Here is a 20,452-nt window from a genome sequence, read left to right as displayed (position 1 = left end):
AATTTTTTAAAATCTTGCACAATAAAAACTGAAACATACAAAGATTTGTCAACTTTTTTACATATAAAGAAGTACTTCACCTATAGTCTGTTCGCTAAACTCAGACGCAACTTTCTAGATATTTTAGTCGGTAATTTTGCCAATTTTGGTAAAATTAGCAAAAAATAATTACTAAATAGTTAATAATCACTAAATAGTTAGTAATTTTGCCAATTTTTGCAAAATTGGCAAAAAACAAAAAAATTATCGACTAAAATATCTAGCCAGTTGCGTCTGAGTTTAGCGAACCGACTATATCTAATGCACTTTACAGAATTGAAATCGGATTATTTAAGCAGCCTCAGCAATGTTTTAAAGTTATAAACAATTTTTTGGCTTATAAACAAATTAGTGCTGTGGCCAGGAGGGGGTGCTACGGGCTCCTTTATTTAGATGGACTTACCCAAGTTTTTTATATATTTTGACCCGTAGAACACGAATTTTTTGGGTAACAGTTGATCCGGATGTCGATATGATTGTTATAAACAGAACTTGAGGAATTACATAAAATCGATTTTTCGCAAAATAAAACATTTTTTTGTATTTCTTGGGTAATTCTAAGCAAAAAATGTTCTTACAAGTTTTTTCGTAGGATGCATAGTTTTCGAGATAAACGCGGTGGAACTTTCAAAAAATCGAGAAATTGCAATGTTTGAACGCGAATAACGTTTGATTAAAAAATAAGATAGCAATTCTGCTGACAGCATTTGAAAGTTTAAGTCAAATTATACCGGTTTTAATTATTTGCATTGCTAAAAATTAATTTTTTTATTATTAAACAAAGCCATTTGTTTATAAGCCAAAAAATTGTTTGTAATTTTAAAACATTGCAGAGGCCCCTTAAATAATCCGATTTTAATTCTGTAAAGTGTATTAGATAGGTAGAGCACCTCTTTATATGTAAAAAAAATTAGCCAACTTATAAATGGTCTACTTTTTGTTCAGAAAGATTTTAAAAAATTTGAACTTTTTTAAAAACATTTAGATTGCAAATTTATTATGCAAAATTTATTAGGTCGATTTTAATGAAATTTGGTACACGATTTAAGTATGTTACAAAGAATTTCCTAAGCGAATTACTAAGGTTCTGAGTGCCACCAAAGTGATTAAAAAATATTTAATAACAACAGACTTATTTTGCCCCCTTATTTTGTATTTATTGCTATATTGCAGAAAAGGTAATACCTTAAGACATTTTTTACCAGTCGTATATCATACAAAATTCAATTATCTTTATTTTATTTCTCTACGACTTTCTTCCAAAACGAATCGTTTTAAAGTTACAAGCAAAGAAAGCAGAAAAAAATCGATGTTTTTCGAAATTTTTAAATATTTTAATTTTTTTATTAATGTTCCGGGCATATTTGAGAAGGAGCAATAAGTCAATTATTATTACTGAAGTTGTCACCTAACTTTATCTGCAAAAATCCGAATGCCACTTCTCACATCCAAAAATAGACGTTTTTTCGCAGATCCTTACTGGTCTATTTATTGTTGACAAAAAAATTGTGGCTCTTTAAAAACTTTGAAATTTTGTAAATTGTAATTTTTGACTCTTCCGACTCAAAAGGTTGCCGACCCCTGCCATAAACGAAAACGGTATAATATCGTTTTTTGTCGAGAGACAATTTCGAATTTCAAGAAGCGTATACATCTTTAATTTTTGTTTCGTTTCAGAACTTCGGCGACGGTCCACGCTGCTTCGAACCCGAACTACAGTACCAACAACAGAAAAAATGCCCCGAAGAATTCGTTCTTTTCCCCGACAATATACTAAGCGTCTTGAGTAACCTGGAGTTAACAAAAGCCCATAAAGGAGTCGCAGGTGGCGGAGGAACACTCGTATCTGGAGCCGAAGGCAGCTATAACGCTTCGGAGCATTGGAGCGCCCATGGGTGGGAAGAAGGAAGCGCTGGTGGAAGCGGAGCGTTTGCTGGTGCCGCTGGCGGAAAGATAGTGCAGGTCACGCCTCAAAGGATCAATTTGAAGTTGCGAGCAAGTAAGATTTCCTATGGCAATGATTTTAACAATTAATTAATTTAGTTTTATTTTAATTCATTTATACTAAACACTATTTACACTAAACCTTTATTATTTACGCGCTTATCAGACTTTCTAGAAAAGACAGAATAGTCTTGAGAACCCTTGTACTTCTCGCAGGTAGACGAGCTTTGTTTACTTTGAATCCTATTAAGGAGGGGGTATGGTTTGAAATATTTAAATTTTTTTATTATTTCAAATAAATGTGCATACTTTCAAGAATACTCTCTGAAAATTTCAAAATAATCGGAGTAAAATTACCAGAGATACAGGGTGTTGAATATCCCTACCTTCGACTCGCTTTGCCGCGGCTTCGCGCCAGCACGCCGGAGCGTAGTGAGAAACGTTAAACAACTGTTCGCCTTCTCTTTTGTAGATTACTCCCCAATTTAAAAAAACATATTCCAATGTTCATCACTTTACGATTTGGCAGACAAATAAGAAGATGAAGATGCAGTTGTCAAAACTTTAAACGCATTTTTCTCAAAACTGCTTTTTCAAATGCGGTGGACATTGTAACTGAAAAACTACTCGGCCGATCTACCTGATATTTTGCACAGATTTTCTTTACGACATTTCGTGAGGTAACAACGTCGAGATATTTTTCGTTTTGTGCTTATTTTTTGTTCAACAATATTAAATCTGTTGGTTTTCACAAAATTTTTATCAAAAATTTCGTATTTTTGACTTTTGAGTGATACCAAAAATTAAAAAATCATTAAAAATAAAAAAAAAACTCGACGTTGTTACCTCGTGAAACTCATAAGCTAATAAAATCTTTTTGAATTTTTTGTTTCGTATAATCCAGTGATGAGTTCTGATGTCCTCCGCAAAATCCATTTTTTTGAGCTGCCTGCCAAAATTTGTCGCCAATGGCTTATTTTTCAATATTTTGGATTGAATTTTTTCTTAAATATTCTTTGAATTGTATTTAATGTGTTTATTTAATTTAAAAATAAAATAATTCTACCGTAGTTTCGAAAAAAATTCACAAAAATGTGATTGATATGTTGATTTTAAACCATACCCCCTCCTTAAGAGCAAACAGTAGCGATCAACAAGTAGCAACAAACGCTTTCCAAGATTGCGGCTCTAATTTTGAATATTTTGTCGAGATATTTGGCACCCATATTCGTAATATAATAAAGAATGGCGGTACAGAGCCCAATTTCAGAAATATGTTAGTATGTGGAAATTACTCTATAACTAAATAAAATATTGAAAAAAGGAGCCTGTACCGCCATTAAGAAAGACAAAAAAATACACTTTCTTCAAATAAACTTTTTTTATCCCGTGCCTAGATTTTGTGTCAAATTGGAATCACTAAAAATCGATTTTTTTATAACAAGAAATCGAACGTCACTGACTTGGCAACATTTTGCGCCTATGTGTATAAAAATTATTGTTTTTGACAGTATAAACGTCACTGTCAGTGTCGAATTCCCGACGCACTGTTGCCTCACTTTTGAAAGTTCGCAGAACTTTCGCAATCTTGGACCGCGTTTGTTGCTACCTGTTGATCGCTACTGTGTGCTCTTGATAGAATTTTCTAGTATGTCATTGACATGTAGCCAACATAACACTAATGTATTAAAATTGTTTCAAAATTGATTTAATTTATTTAAAAAATCGCTATAAGTTAATCACATCCTAGTCTCATTTTTGAAGTTATACTTCTTTAGGTGCGATTGAGAGTAAGATTTCATAATAATGCGCGCATGCGCACACAAACAGTATGGCGTTTAGTTGCTATCTTTCAAGTTATGTATAAATATATCAGTGCAAGAAAAGGTGTGAAAAGAATATATTAGTGTTTTTAGTAAATATATTTATTATAATTTTTGTGTCTTTGGATTTGTCTTCCTCAGGAGTAAGATGAGTATTATTAAAACATTTTATTGTATATTTATTATAACTTCACCTTGTCTGTTTGTTACCGTGAATTGTCATTAGGTACGTCCGAACCGATACAGACACAGTCCTCGTAGCGTATTTGGTATAGCATTCGGCCAGAGATCGAGAGGTCTTGAGTTCGAATCCGGAGCAATCCTATACTTTTTTTTTATTTTTTTGAAAGCGGTAAGCACAATATTAGTTTGGTGTTTAAAAAAAATTAAAACAAACTGTTTAAAGTATATTTTTCTACAAACGTGTTAAAAATGCAACTTTTAACACTCCATAGAGCGTTAAAAATGTTACTTTAAAGCACTAGTGCTTTAAAATTTTTAAGGCACTGTAGTTAAAATTGAAATGACAAATTTTGAAAACAAACGTCAAAATACTTTTTATATTTCATTTATTAACATTAATGTTAACAGTACAACTTGCGCAATTTGAAAAAGGTTTTTTAGAAGGTTTTCTAAAATTTAATTTAAACTGTATTATTGTATTTTTAACACGTTTGTAGAAAAAAAACTATTAAAATTTGTTAAAATATACAACAATAAAAGTAGATGTTATTCTGTAGTTGTTATGATTTACGTATTGACAGTATAGGCAGTTTTGATGTAATGTCAAGAAAAATATAAAAATGGAATGTCAGTCAAGTTCAAGTAAAAGTTTTTGTAGGTATTGACCTGTAATTGAGAATGAATAAATTATAATTGTTGATATACAAGACGTTTGTAGAAAAAATATTGTATGATATACGTGTTAAAATTACAATTTTAAGGCACTCATGTGAATTGCAGAATTCGCTTCGCTTATTCTGCAAACCTTCACATGCGCGCCTTAAAATTGTATTTTTAACACTTATATTATAAATAACTATTATTTTTAAGAAATCATATAATAGAAGTATAACTTCTTACGTGCGTACAAAGTACACACACATTCTTTTTTTTTTTTTTTTCTTCTAACGTCTTAGTCGAACATCGCTGACCTTAAAAATATTAAGAGCCGGCATGGAAACGAGAGAAGCCCTCTTCAGTTTACTAGTTCTGTCACAAAAATGCTACGAGCAACAGAAATATATATTTATATGCTTTATAGACTTTGAAAAAGCATTTGATAGGGTAAGACACGACCTACTATTAGAACGTTTGCAAGAAACGCCAGAGTTAGGATCGAAGGTTCCACATCCGCAGAGGTAGTCATTAAGAGGGAAGTTAGACAAGGATGTGTTCTGTCACCCCCGCTGTTTAATCTTTACACCGAGTTTATATTTAAAGAGGCACTAGAGCAGGGTCGGCAACGTGATGCCCGCGAAGCAATTTTAAGTGACCGCCATTCCTTTCACCATCTTAATTTAAAAATTTAACCAAACAACTATTTACAAAACTAATTAAAAACGGAACTTTAATCATTTAAAGCTTATTCAAAACTAAAGTTTTAAAACTGAATTTCAGCGACATCAATATAAAACTAATAGAACAACTGGCTACGACCCTGCTCACATCTTACTATCCTAACGAACATGATACAAACGCTCCAAGCTGCGCCGGCATATCTATACGCACCATTATGTTCTCCTCACCCCCGCGCGTCTACTATAACTCCGTCTACCTGCCTGCTACCATTTCATGCGCCACGTGCTAACTATAACCTGTGTGAATTTATTCTTATCGTGAATTTATATTAATTTGGAGTTGTAAGTATATATCTGTGATTGTTTAATTCTTTATATTTATTATTTTACTGTTATTTTAGCCGCCATGGAAATTAAAAGAAAGAAGATAAAGACACATAATTTTAATGTCGAGTGGGAAGAACAGTTTTGCTTCATTTACTATAAAGAAAAAAGTGTGTGCTTATTGTGCAATTCAAGCGTAGCGGTTCCAAAAAAAGTGTAATGTGGAGAGACTTCATTACCACTCAAAAAAATTTAAACACAACTTTTCCAATAAATTCGGAAATTAGAAAGAAAAAGATATCGGAACTTAAACTCAAGTTGACTAAGCAGCAAAACTTATTTGCCAGACCAATTTCCCAATCAACAAAAGCAACTACTGCCTCTTTCAAGATTGCGCACCTTTTGGCCAAGAAAATGAAACCATTCGTAGGTGAGATTATTAAGGAAGCCATGTTATTAAGTGCCGAAACACTTTCTGACGACCATAAAAGTAAAAATGAAATAGTAACAGCAATAAATGGCATCCAGCTATCAGCCAAAATAGTAACTCGAAGAATTGAAATGATGGCTACAGACGTTGAGTCACAATTGAACACTGAAAAAGTGTATTCTTTTCACTGCAAGTTGATGAGTCAACAGACGTGTCCGACACTTCTTAATTATGTATTATTATAAAGATGGTTTTCGAAGATTTTATTGTAAAAGAAGAATTTCTAAAAATGTTACCGTTAAAAGGGCGGACAAGGGGTGAAGATATTTATATGACTTTTAAAAAATTTTAGAGGAAACTAACATACGTTTGAAAAAAAGAATGTGTGTGTACCTTGTACGCACGTAAGAAGTTATACTACTTCTGTTATATGATTTCAGCGAAATAAAATATTTTTAACAGTTTATTTTTATTTTATTAAATATTAAACTGAGTTTAATAGGTACCACTTTCCAAAAATCCAAAAATTAAAAAAAAAAGGCAGCAATTGTCCGTATTTGAACCCGGGACCTATCGATTCGTAGTCGAATGCTGTACCAACGAGACTACGAAGGCATTGTTTTGACGGTTTCTCGGACGTTATGACAAACCACGGTAACAAATTGACGAAGTGAAGTATTAAATAAAAATGTTTTAATAATACGTATTACCTTACTCCCGAGGAAGACAAATCCAAAGACACAAAAATTATAATAAATATATTTACTAAAAACACTAATATATTTTTTCCACACCTTTTTTGGACTGATACATATAACTTAAAAGATTTAGCAACGAACAACATACTGTCTCTGTGCGCATGTGCGCAGAATAATAAAAATTCACTTCCTATCGCGCCTAAAGAAGTATAACTTCAAAAATTGTCCTCAGTTACAACAGAGGGCGCACCTGCAATGAAAGGAAGAAATAGCGGTTTATCGCTCTGTGTAAGAGAGACCCGATGTTTCCCAAATTTGCCTCTTATCATTGTATCATTCATCAGGAATTATTATCTTCAAAGGTGATTCCTTTCCAAGATATAATACAAACTGTAACCAAAATTATAAATTCAATAAGAGCAGAAGCTATGCAACACAGATTATTTAAATTATTGCTGCAAGAAAATGGCGCAGAATTTGACGATCTGATTACTCATACAGAAGTACGGTGGCTGAATAAAGGAAAAGTACTTGAGCGGTTTTTAAATTTATTACCTCAAGTAAGAGAATTTCTATTATCCAGAAATGAAGTTTGTCCGGAGTTAGAACAAACACCTTGGTTAATTCGGCTGGGTTTTTTAACTGATTTAACTGTAAAATTAAAAGAATTAAACTTACAACTACAAGACAGAAATCATCATATTGCTTCCATGGTAAGTGGAGTAAATGCATTTAAAGCTAAATTGGCGCTCTGGAAGTTGCATATGGAGAACAATAATTTATCACATTTCCCAAATTTGAGAATGGTAATAGAAAATCATTGCGATGAAAATGTTACCACCCATCAGTTTGCCAAACATTTTGATTCCTTGTTGACAGAATTTAACAAAAGGTTCGAAGAATTTTTTGAATTAGAGACATTTTTGATGTTTTTCATTAATCCTTACTCTCATAGAAATAAAGATCTGAGTGAAAAGATTTCAACATATTTCAGTATTTCTAATAAGGAAGACTTGGAATTGGAAATTATAAATATCACCAACGACATCCAATTGAAATCATACTGTAACGAAGAGAATTTTTGGAATTTAGTGGATATAAATATTTATCCTTTGTTGAGAAAATGTGCCCTAAAGTTAAATCCCCTCTTTGCCTCGACATACGCCTGTTAATCTTTATTTTTAAATATTAAATACTTAAAATCAAGGTACCGATCAACCCTTGCTGATGCTCATTTAGACCAATGCCTGCGAACTGGAAATTCTACTTATATTCCACATTACAACGAGCTGGCCTCAAATTTATAGTGCCAAATATCTCACTAGTTGACTACTTATGCTTATATTTTATATTAGAATTTGATGTGAAATAAAAATTTGCCTATATAATACATTTTTTTAGTTTATACTATTTTCATGGTTCCTCGCCGGGGCGAGGGGGGCGCTACTTTTCATCAGGTGGTGCCCGCCGAATTTCACAATTTTTGAAATGTGCCCTCCTAGTAAAAAAGGTTGCCGACCCCTGTCACTAGAGGATTCCAAGGATGGAGTCAAGGTGAATGGCATAAATACAACATCAGATACGCCGATAATACGGTGTTGATTGCGGATTCCGACTTTGGTCTATAAACGACTCATCAACAAGACTAACTCGACCTGTGAGCAATTTGGTATGAAAATGAACATTCAAAAAACCAAAGTGATGTCAATCCGAACAAACCAAAATGTACCTCGACCTTGCACAATAAACGGGTACATTTTAGCACAGGTCAATAGATTTAAGTACTTGGGACGTTTGATCGATAGCAGCCTATATCCTGAACTGGAAATAAGATCAAGAATAGAACAGGCCAGAAAATCTTTCGAAAAATCAAAAACCTGCTTTGTGATGCTCGAGTAAAACTCGAAATTCGACTACGTTTGTCAAACTGCTGCGTCTGGTCGACTCTTAGCCATGCAGTTGAGACATGGACCCTTAAAACATCAACCGTAAATAAATTAAATGCCTTTGAAATGTGGATCTACCGGAGAATCCTCAAAATGCATGGACATCGCACACCTCAAACAAGCTGCATAGAATAGGCAAGAAAAGAGAACAAGTGAAAGTTAGAAAAACGTCATACCTAGGCCACATACTGAGAAGTAATAAGTACCAATACGCTTAACTAATAGTGAAAGGAATGATCGAGGGAAAGAGAGGACTAGGAAGGAAAATACTTTCGTAGCTAAGAAGCATCCGACAATGGACAGGGCTAAATTTTGAACAGCTAATAAAAACAGCTGAAGACATAGAAGAGTTTCCAATTGTAGTAGCCAACCTCTATTGAGGTGAGGGCTCTTTAAGAAGAAGAAGAAAGATATTAAGTTCAAAACCGGTATTACAATTAATAATTAATCAAATCTATTAAGGGTAGGGCTTACAATACCGGGATTCCGGGATCCCGAATACCGGGATCTCGGACGATATTTTCCGGTATTCGATACCGGTATTTATAATAAAAATACCGGTATTTCGGTATTAGCTTAATTTATAAAAATGGAATTGATGCACAATAAACTTTCTTCTAAGATATTTTTTGCTATTACAAGAAATTATTTTTGAAGATAAACTACTAATATCAAATATCATTGTAAAAAATATTTATTAAACACATTCATTACACATAAAAGTCAAGTATATCGCTTTCTAAAAGCGTGAATGTCGTTAATTTAAGGCGAATGGTGATACATATCAGCTTCTACAACCAAATTATTAAATCTCGTGTATACAAATATATGTCCCGAAAATATTGGTCATAAATTATACCACACATTTTGGGGTCAAAAATAGTTCGGTTGAACCTAACTTACCTTAGTACAAATGTGCTCATAAAAAAAGTTACAGCCCTTTGAAGTTACAAAATGAAAATCGATTTTTTTCAATATATCGAAAACTATTAGAGATTTTTTATTGAAAACGGACATGTATCATTCTGATGGCAGGAACATCTTAAAACAAAATTATAGTAAAATTTGTCCACCCCATAAATTTTTATGGGGGTTTTGTTCCCTTAAACCCCCCCCCCCCAAACTTTTGTGTACCTTCCAATTAATTTAATATTGTGATACCATTAGTTAAACCCAACGTTTTTAAAACTTTTTAGCCTCTTAGTATTTTTTCGATAAGCCAGTTTTTATCGAGATGCGGCTTCTTTTTTAATATATTTACATAAAAATTTTATGGGGGTTTTGTTCCTTTAAACCCCCCAAATGTTTGTGTACGTTCCAATTAAACTATTATTGTGGTACCATTAGTTAAACACAGTATTTTTAAAACTTTTTTGCCTCTTAGTCTTTTTTTGATAAGTCGCCTTTTATCGAGATGTGGCTTCTTTTCAAAAATATACCTAAAAATGTAAGTTATAAATAAATTTTCAGATTATTAACAGGTGTCTATAATCATACTTAACCATATCCAAATATGTGGTGGATTCGACAAATATTCAAAATATCTTGATAAACACTGGCTTATCAAAAAAGTACTAAGAGGCCAAAAAGGTTTAAAAACATTGTGTTTAACTAATGGTGCCACAATAATCATTTAATTGGAACATACACAAAAGTTTGGGTGGTTTAAGGGAACATAACCCCCATAAAATTTTTATGTGGTTCACAAAGTTCACTTTAATTTTCTTTTAAATGTTGCTGCCATAGAAATTCCACATGTCCATTTTCAATCAAAAATCTCCAAGAGTTTTCGATATATGAAAAAAAATCGATTTTCATTTTGTAACTTCAAAGGGCTGTAACTTTTTTGTGTGCACTATTGTATATAGGTAAGTGACGTTCAATCAACCTATTTTTGACCCCAGAATCTGTGGTATAATTTATTACCAATCTTTTCGGGACACCCTGTATAAAATGAGTTCTTAAAATTGAGTTCAAAAATTCTTAAATATTTAAAATTAGACTACTTTACTTTATAAATATGCCGAAAGATTTATTAATCAGAATTGTTTTTACATTTTCAGATTTTTCATTTTTGTTGTGTATTGTGTATAAATTAGGCTCACTTATTTTCTGAATTATTAATAATAATTGAAAATATATAGCGGTCTAAATACAGAGAAATCCGTATAAAATATTTGTCACAGTAAGTTAATCTTTGTATTAATATATTTTAAAGTTAAATTAATTTACAATACAAATAGCAAATTTCATGAGTAAAAGTGCAAAATTTATCCTAGAACCAAATATATAGTTTTTCTATTTGCACATTTTTTGTATCTATCTATTCCTACTCTCTAGGAATGTTATAAACAACATCTACTCATTTCAAAACAAAATTTAATAGGTTTCATATATTATTTAATAACAAGTCGATATAACAACTGAGGATAGTATAAAAATATAACGTGTATATTTTTTATTCATAATACCGGTTTCAATACCGGGATCCCGGTATTTGAAATTTTAAATACCAAATACCGGTATTGAGATTTTGGCTCGGTATTGTAAGCCCTAATTAAGGGGAACGGAGCTAAATGCAAAATTTTGACGCATGTCAAAATTTTCAATGTGTTTTCAATGTATTAATTTTTTTCGAATTCTGAGAAAACTAATAAGTATTTTTGAAAAGTTTAAAGCAGAGTGAAAGACTACTTTATTACCGAGGGCCGAAATTCCCTTAGAATACATAAAAAGTTTCTTTTGAATTAAATATTTGCAACTAAAAATCACACTAAATTTTTTCTTTTATTTTCACCCCTGTAACTTACTAAAATAGACATTTATAGAAGTTTTCGGGGACTTTCGGCCCTTGATAATAATGTAATCTTTAATTCTGCGTTTACATTTTTCAAAAATATTTATTAGTTTTCTCAGGATTCGAAAAAATGCATACATTTAAAACACATTAAACATTTTGACATGCGTCAAACTTTTTATTTTGCTCAGTTCCCCTTAATTACAATATATGTTTATTAGCATGTTTATTTTCGATCGTTTAAATTTATAGTTACATTTAAAACAATTAATTAATTTTTATTTGCATGTTTATTTTCCATCGTTTAAATTTATAGTTACATTTAAAACATTTAATTAATTTTATCAAATATGCTGATAAAAAAGATTCACCTTTTAACCTCGATACAAAAATATTGCAATGAACACTGATTAAATGAATTTAATTCAGATTTAGAGTAATTATCAAAGGAATTACTTAACTATACCGCGTTTCTTAATGATAATTAGGGTTGACTCATCCTATATCTAAAAGGCGAATTATCTTGGCGATATATTTCCAATCCTTTCTATCCTGTTATTCTTCATCTCTAAGGTCTCGTCTTTCCATAGCCTCGTCCACTTCATCCCTCCATGATCTTAGGGGTCTGCCTCTTTTTTTCTTTGCTGTTGGGCTCCAATCCGAAGTGTTTGATACTACCTTGTACAATCTGCTCTTATCACGTTTCCATATCAAATTAAACGTTGTTCTTCAATTTAGCTTAGTATGTCTTGTTCTACTTCCATTCTTCTTTTTACCTCCATATTTCTAATATGGTCCAGTCTTCATACAGCTTCTTGTCAATAACTTCATTTTGGTTGCTGTAATTTTGGACCTCTTTCGTTTGTTTATTACCCAATTCTCTGCTCCGTATGTCATAACACCAAGGTAGTATAAATTATCTTCTTTGTATTTCTGGTAATCTGTGTATCCCGTTCATTTGTTTGATGCATGTTCTTGTCTGTGCTAATCTGCTGGTTATCTCTTGCTCAGTGGTTCCAGTCTTTGAGATTATGAATCATACGTATTTAAGCTTTTTAGTGCCGGTACTTTCTATTTCCAAGTTTCTCACTGGTTCTTGTTCTGTTGTTAAGTATTCGGTCTTTTCTAGGTTTATCTCCAGTTCATTTTTTGTGTGCCCCTCTTCTAGTTGTCGGAGCATATAGGATATATCTTCTTCATCTTGAGCAGTTACCACTTGGTCATCTGCGAAACTTAATGTGTACAAGAAGTTGTTTCCGATTGGTATTCTATACTTTTATAGTTTCCTTCCCATGCAGAATACTGCAGAACTCAAATCTCATAGAGAAACAGCAGCATTTTAATCATACTAGTAAGTAAGTAAGTAAGGTATGCTTTATTGTCAAAAAATTTTACCAATTTGTGGACAAAGCTTATACAAAATAAAAAAATACAATAAAAAACAAAAAATAATAAAAAACTACAAACAAAACAAAAACAGAAACAGACACCAAGTAAATGGCGTGAGTTATACTACTTAATATAATTTTATAGTTATTAAGTACACATTAAAAAATTTTAAAAATTTTGCAAACAATATGTATACAACGTCAGAGCAAAAAGAAGGCGAACGAGGAAAAGGGAAAGGGAAAGTAAATCAAAAGTTCTATGCCGCTGCAAATATGTATAAAAGTACTCGAAAGTAATAATCCTGCAAGTCAATTTGCTGAATTCAAATCGTTTATAAAAAAGTCATTCACTGTATAAAAAGCTCTCTCCAGCAAATAAGCTTTCAAGGCCTTGCGAAAAGCGGGAAATGCTGCAATAGATTTGATGTTAGATGGCAGGTGATTGTACATTTTTCTCGAATTGTATAGTATAGAGCACTTAACCAGCTCAGACCGTGGGGTTGGCAGATAAAGATTATGCTCCACGTTTCTAAGGGGATAGTTGTGAGTGGGTCTCTCTGGACCTTTTGATGCGTGTTTGCGGATTAAACAAACGGAATTCAAAAACAAACAAAGAAGGAAGAGTTAATATCTTAAATTTTTTAAAGAATTCTTGGCAATGAACTCTGCTATTGAGTCTCAGGGAGTAACGAAGAGCTCTCTTTTATAGTTTAAAAATACGCTCAAATTGAGTCGCACAACACGTACCCCAGAATGGAAGGACGTACCGAAGATGAGACTCAAAAAGGGCATAATAAACGGTCCTAGATGTTGACAAATTCATTTCCGTAGCAACTGATCTTAGCGCAAAACAAGCAGAACTTAATTTTTTGTGTAAGGCATCAATGTGCAAGTTCCATTTTAGAGACTTATCCACAATAAGCCCTAAGAACTTCACCGATTCAACTACCTCTAGACTGTTGTTATTAAGTACTAAAGGTTGCATCATACTGTTGTAAGGTAGGACTTTGGTTTTAGAAACGTTAAATAACAGGAGATTCGAATCGCACCACGATTTAATGGTGACTAGGTCTGTAGCTATGGTATTGCGAAGATCCATAATATCCGTGTTACTCCAAGTAATAGTAGTATCATCTGCAAAGAGACATATTTTACCTTTAATGTTCAGACTAGAGATGTCATTTATGTATATCAGAAACAATATAGGGCCTAGAACTGAACCCTGAGGTACCCCACATTCTAATGGCATGCAAGAAGACGTCTTCGTGTCAACCCTTACAAACTGACTTCTTTTATTAAGATATGATTTAAGCCATTTAAGAGCCTTTCCCCTAAATCCATAGTGCTGTAATTTGTCAGTCAAGATGTTATGGTTTACACAATCGAATGCTTTAGAGAAATCACAGAAAATTGTTGCTGTATAGTGATGGTTGTTTAGACTGGAGTAAACATGATCGAAAAGAAAGAACATAGCATCATTCGTGCATTTGTCACTCAGGAATCCAAATTGATGTGGAGTAAGCAATTTGTATTTCAACAGAAAAGATAAGATTCTTTTTTTTACCAGACTTTCAATTATCTTCGACAACGTGGGCAGGAGTGCAATAGGGCGATAATTCGAAGCAAGATCTTTATCGCCTCCTTTGTGTATAGGAATAATTATCGCTGTCTTAAGGCAGCTTGGAAAAACCCCAGTTTCGAATGACCTGTTTATTAAGGTAGTAAGATGGTTTAAAGTGCAATCAGGTAGAGCAGAAAACATTTTAAGAGTGAGGCCATCAGTCCCAGATGACGATTTATTTTTAATGTCATTTATTGTAGAGCGTAGTTCACCTAATACTATGGGTGTAAAAAAGAAACTATTTACATTCCTATGAGAAAGATATGAAATCGGATCCTGAGAAGGAGGTATAGTTTTTGTTAAATTGTTTGCCACATTTAGAAAGTAATTGTTCAGGGTCTCAGGAGAAGACGGGATTGTGGTGGGAGAAGAAGTCTCATACACTATTTGTGTGTCTGTACATACGTTCGATTGTTGTGATCAGGTCAGTGGCGGATCCAGGGGTGGGGGGCGATCGGCCCCCTCTCAATCAAAGTGAATTAATTTTTTTTAATTATATATAAAGATTATAAAAACATTTAATTTATTTTTCATAGAAATTTAGCCAATCGGCCCTCCCTCTTAACGATGCTGGATCCGCCACTGGATCAGGTGTATTTTCATGGATGAGGTAGATTTGACAAATATTCAGAATATCTCGATAAACACTGGCTTATTGAAAAAGCGGCAAAAAGTTTTAAAAAATATTGTGTTTAACTGTACTAAATTTACAATCAGGATGCAGTAGAAATAAACAAACCAAGACACGTTAAATGCTACTAGGAGCACCCCCGAATCATAATTTACAATGTATATACATTGTAAATCCCAAATCAGATGGCCTCTTTATGTCTATTATGTCTTTATGTCTCTTTACGAAACGTATTTTTATAGTTTTTATAGATTGTCTGAGTTATATTATAGGTAACTTCTCTAATAAATTGGTAACTGATTTATACTTTTTCTCTTCCTCTTTTCAGGAAAAGTCTACAGCATAAAAATGAAATACACCCAAGCAGAAGACTACCCAGTCGACCTTTACTACCTTATGGACCTCAGTAAATCTATGTACGACGACAAGGAGAAACTGTCGTATTTGGGCGACAGTCTGGCCACAACGATGAGAAAACTAACCTCAAACTTCCGACTGGGCTTCGGTAGTTTCGTTGACAAAGTCGTCATGCCATACGTCAGCACTTTACCAGAGAAGTAAGTTTATGATTTGAATGTTGGTAGTAGTAGTTTCGACTGTAAATGCGATTTTTTTTATTTTTGGTGGAAATAATCAAATTAAAATAGTCATGTCAATATTCAGAGTGTTCCTAGATGATTTAAGATAAATAATTCAGCACTGCAATGTGCGAGTCTTCATTTAATACCCTGCAATACCTTTTCTGCTTTTTTAAGTGTGTCTATACTCTTCTCTAAGAATAGAATAGAATAAAAATATGCTTTATTGTCATGAAAAATTGTACAATTTTATCGACAAAGCTTATAAAAAGTCAAGAAAACAAAACAGTAACAATTCAGTTTACTAAAATTACATAAATCGTCAATATGTATAATTAAAAAATAATAATAATGAAGTTAAACAGAAAGAATCAATTGCAAAAGGTAGGAATTTAAATAAATTGCAAATTGCATAGTCTACCTAGTAATTAATAAGTTTTAAAGTTAAGCTGTTGCATATGACACCCAAATATAGATAAAAAAATTAATAAAAAAAACTACTTGTGTAAAGGGTACTGTAATTTCTTAGTTACTGATTAAGAAAATCTTCTATTGAATAATATAGTCTTTCAGATAGGTAGGCTTTTGTCAGTTTACGGAATTTGGGGAAAGATGCTGCAGATTTAAATTGTTGAGGTAGATGGTTGTAAAGTTTTTTTGCGGAATATAATATAGATTTCTTTACTAACTCAGAGGACGGGATCGGTAAATAGACGTCAAAGGTAGAATTTCTCGTGAAGTAGTCATGATTAGGTCTTAGTGGAAAGACATGTATATGTTTACGAATTAAGCAAACAGTTTCTAAAATATACAAAGATGGAAGTGTTAAACTTCCTTGATCTTTGAAGTAACTTCTGCAATGTGTTGTTCTTCTGAGGCCAAGCAGATATCTTATTGCTCTTTTTTGTAATTTGAAAATAACATCGAATTGGGCAGCTGTACCAGAACCTCAAAAAGGAAGACCATATCGAAGATGCGACTCGAACAAAGAAAAATATGTTATTTTGGAATATGCTAAATTGAGTTTATTCGAAACAGATCTTATAGCATAGCAAGCTGAAGATAGTTTCTTCCTTAACAAAGCGATATGAAGGGACCATTTAAGGTTGCTGTCTAAAAAAAATACCAAGAAATTTTACGGAATCAACGGTACTGATCTGGCCGTTATTAAGAGCTAAGGATTGAAGAGCTCTTTTATAAGATACTGCTACTGTTTTATCTACGTTAAACGAGAGTAAATTAGAGTCAGACCAGGTTTTTATTGTAAGTAAATCAGAAGTTATAGTAACATGAAGAGTTGCAATACTTGAGTTGCTCGAAGTGATACTGGTATCATCAGCAAAAAGAATGATTTTCCATCGATTTTTAAACTAGTGATGTCATTAATAAAGATAAGGAAAAGTAGAGGACCCAATACTGAACCTTGAGATATCCCACATACAATGCTTTTGAGACTAGAGTTCACTAAGCATGCTAAGAAACAGTGATCGTAGAATCCGAAGGTTTTCATTCTTTTCTAGAAGCTTCAAAAAGCTCTAGATAGTCATTACGAAGATTAAGCCCGGATTACACTCTGGAGAACGAGGAAGACCAGGTTCCAGTAATATCGACTTCTGGAGCAAAATTCGCAATTTCTGCTTGGTGAGATCGACTTTTGTAATCCTCAAGAATAAAACATATGCCAAACTGAAGAGCAAATGGGCCAACAATCAGATGAATCACTAATATGGCATGTCTGTGACTATTCCGTGAGTGCCTCCAAAGGAATTGCACTTCAGACAGTAACAGATCCTATTCAAAATGCATCACTTGAGTCATATTTTGTACGAGGTATCGCTCTTCTTGTTCCTTTCCAGTTAGAATACAGCCATTTTAATGAGGCAATGCAAATCTAAGACTTATCCTTGAACAAACATTTACGCAGCAGTCCATCATTGAGCTGAGCCTCCCAAATTCTACTGTTAACACTATTGTTCTAACGCTTGGGGATGTGGCAGACATGATGTGGCTATAAATCCACTTTAGTGCAATCTTCTGTGAGTGATACACAAACTTCTATGGAGCAACATTGATGAAGAAGCACATCCATGTTTAGACTTTTTAAATACTCTTCAAAGAATGGAACCTTGGATTGGAGGATTTGTAGAAATTATTTGTAAAGGCTGCAGGGGTAAATGGTCTTCTCTTTGGGTTAACTCCAAGAGGTTATAATATGAAGGAGTTCTTCTGGGACGTTTCTGTGGTTCATTCAAGCCATAACTACTTCTCTATAACAGACCTCTTCCGTGTTTATTACCTTACCCAGGACAGGTATCAGTGTGCAATGATGAAAAAGGTCAGCAAGTTTTTGGGAATAAAGAGTAGGTTACGTTTGGAACACCTGAGGACTAGATGTCCTCTAGGATGGCAAGTCGTTTTGATGACGGTTTGAGTCCTTGTGTTTGGGTCTTCAAATCGTATTTCTGTTGAGGAATTGGATGCTGAAGGTGATGTTCAGTTCAGATGTTATAAATCACCTTCAGTGATGGACAACAGTTCAGGATAGAGAATAAATTTTAACAATTAGAACCAATCTTCGTTAATTGAATGGACACATTTTAAGGATACGTTTCTTTCTTGTACAATATTTCCTTTGCATCTATATAACATTGTACTTCTTCTACGCACATTAAGTATATCCTGAGTTTATTACAAATTGTTTGACAATAAATTTATTTTATATAGAGAGACCACAAACGATACATATAGAGAAAGAGATACAAGATCCAATAAATTTTTAATGTTTTGTAGCATTCTTCAAAATTTTGACATGAAATTTTATAATATTTTTGATTGTTTCCACGGGAAAAATTATTTTTATTTTTATTCTTTTGTTGACGTTTAGACAAAAGTAAAATCTTAAGAAAAAACAATTTCAGACTTCCTTTTTTTTTGTCTATTAGTCCAGTCTGGTTAGCCGAATAACAGGCCTAACCTTGCATTAGGAGCTGCCCCAAATTGTATTTTTCTAATCTTTAGGGGGGGTCAATAGTAGTGTAAATTTAAAATCTCGACTGAATTTCGCCGTTGCGTTAGCCGCCATCTTGATTTTAAACGAGAACGGTTTTTGCTCAATATCTCCGTAATTTTCAACTTTTTGACAAAAAGTATAAGAAGCAAAATTGTTGAAAATGTGATTTTCTATAATTTCGTTTGTTATAATTTTTTCGTGCGGTCAATATTTTACGAGTTATGGCGGAAAATAGTGACAGTTAGAGCATAATTATTGAATTATCTCGTTTATTATTAGTTTTACGACAAAAATGTTTCTATACAAAAATAGAGAGAATTAAATTATACACAATTTTGATCCCCTTCATTTTTTTGCTAAAATTAATATTTAAGGTAGTACGTATGCGGAAATGGCCAGAGCGTAAGACCTGATTGATTTTATAGCAATTTTTTTTGTTTAATATCTACGCCATTTTCAACTAAAAGTGTTCCAAATATGGTTTCTTCCTACAATTTCTTTTTAACAATTTTTTTTCATGCGGTTGATATTTTCCAAGTTAAGTGGGAAAACAGTAAAAAGTGGTGGGGGGAGCATAATTATTGAATCGAATTTTATTTCCGAGCTGCCCCAAATTTTATAATTCTATCCTTTAGGGGAGATCAATAGTAGTGTAAATTTAAAATCTCGACCGAATTCCGCGGTTGCATTAGCCGCCATATTGATTTTAAAGGAGAACCGTTGTTGCTTAATATCTCCGCCTTTTTCAACTTTTCACAAAAGCGGTTGGAACTAAAAATGTTGGAAATACAATTTCCTACAATTTCTTTTGCATAATTTTTATATGCGATCAATATTCTCCGAATTAAGGGGGAAAATAGTGGAAGCGGAGGGGAAGCATAATTATTGAATTCTCATTTATTATTAACGTTTGGACATAATTGTACATAAACAAAAATAAAGAGAATTATATTTTATACAATTTTTGAGACTTCCAATGAAACACCAACAAAACTAAGTACATAAAAGACATAAATAATAACTTATATGCATTAAGTCAACTTAATTTTATTAACTAGCGGGTTTCATTGGTTGAATTTGTCTGTCTATATTTTAAGCTTCACGTCAGCTAATATATTTTAATATTTCAACAATTTTCTTTTTATTTTGGACTCTGTTGAAGAAATCTCCCCATCCCCCCCGTAGACCCGCCACTGGTTCTCTCGAAAACTTGTAGTAAATCGTAATTGCAACAATTTCAGTCCTTACACTTTTTATCGAAAAGTTGAAAATGGCGGAGGTATTGAATAAAAACAATTGCTATAAAATCAATCAGGTCTTACGCTCGCTCTTTTACCGCGTACCTACTACCTCAAATATTGATTTTATGAAAAAAATGAACGATATAAAAATTGTTCAAAATTTAATTCTTCACATTTTTGTATAGATACATATTTGTTGTCAATCTGATAATAAACGAGATAATTCAATAATTATGCTCTAACTGTCACTATTTTCCCCCCATAACTCTGAAAATATAGACCGCACGAAAAAAATTATAATTAACGAAATTATAGAAAATTGCATTTACAACAATTTCAGTTTCTAGAATTTTTTTCGAAAAGTTGAAAATGGCGGAGATATTGACCAAAAACGGTTCACATTTAAAATCAAGATGGCGGCTAACGCAACAGTGGAATTCAGTCGAGATTTTAAATTTCTAC

General features: G+C 32.8%; 1 protein-coding gene across 4 annotated transcripts in view; it reads left to right on the top strand.

Moving 5' to 3' along the window:
* The window catches only part of LOC114333326 (integrin beta-PS), a 167,892-nt gene that overhangs the window by 82,724 nt on the left and 64,716 nt on the right, over positions 1 to 20,452 (top strand). For all 4 annotated transcript variants that reach the window (XM_028283185.2, XM_028283186.2, XM_028283183.2 and 1 more), the window contains exons 3-4: positions 1,717 to 2,038; positions 15,490 to 15,718. In XM_028283185.2, the coding sequence (XP_028138986.1) occupies positions 1,717 to 2,038; positions 15,490 to 15,718 (551 nt within the window). The remainder of the gene's footprint in view (positions 1 to 1,716; positions 2,039 to 15,489; positions 15,719 to 20,452) is intronic.

The sequence above is a fragment of the Diabrotica virgifera genome, chromosome 4 (genome assembly GCF_917563875.1).
Source record: "Diabrotica virgifera virgifera chromosome 4, PGI_DIABVI_V3a".
NCBI classification, from domain to species: domain Eukaryota; kingdom Metazoa; phylum Arthropoda; class Insecta; order Coleoptera; family Chrysomelidae; genus Diabrotica; species Diabrotica virgifera.
Note: the sequence above shows the minus strand (reverse complement) of the source record. Positions and strands in the feature narration are given on the sequence as shown.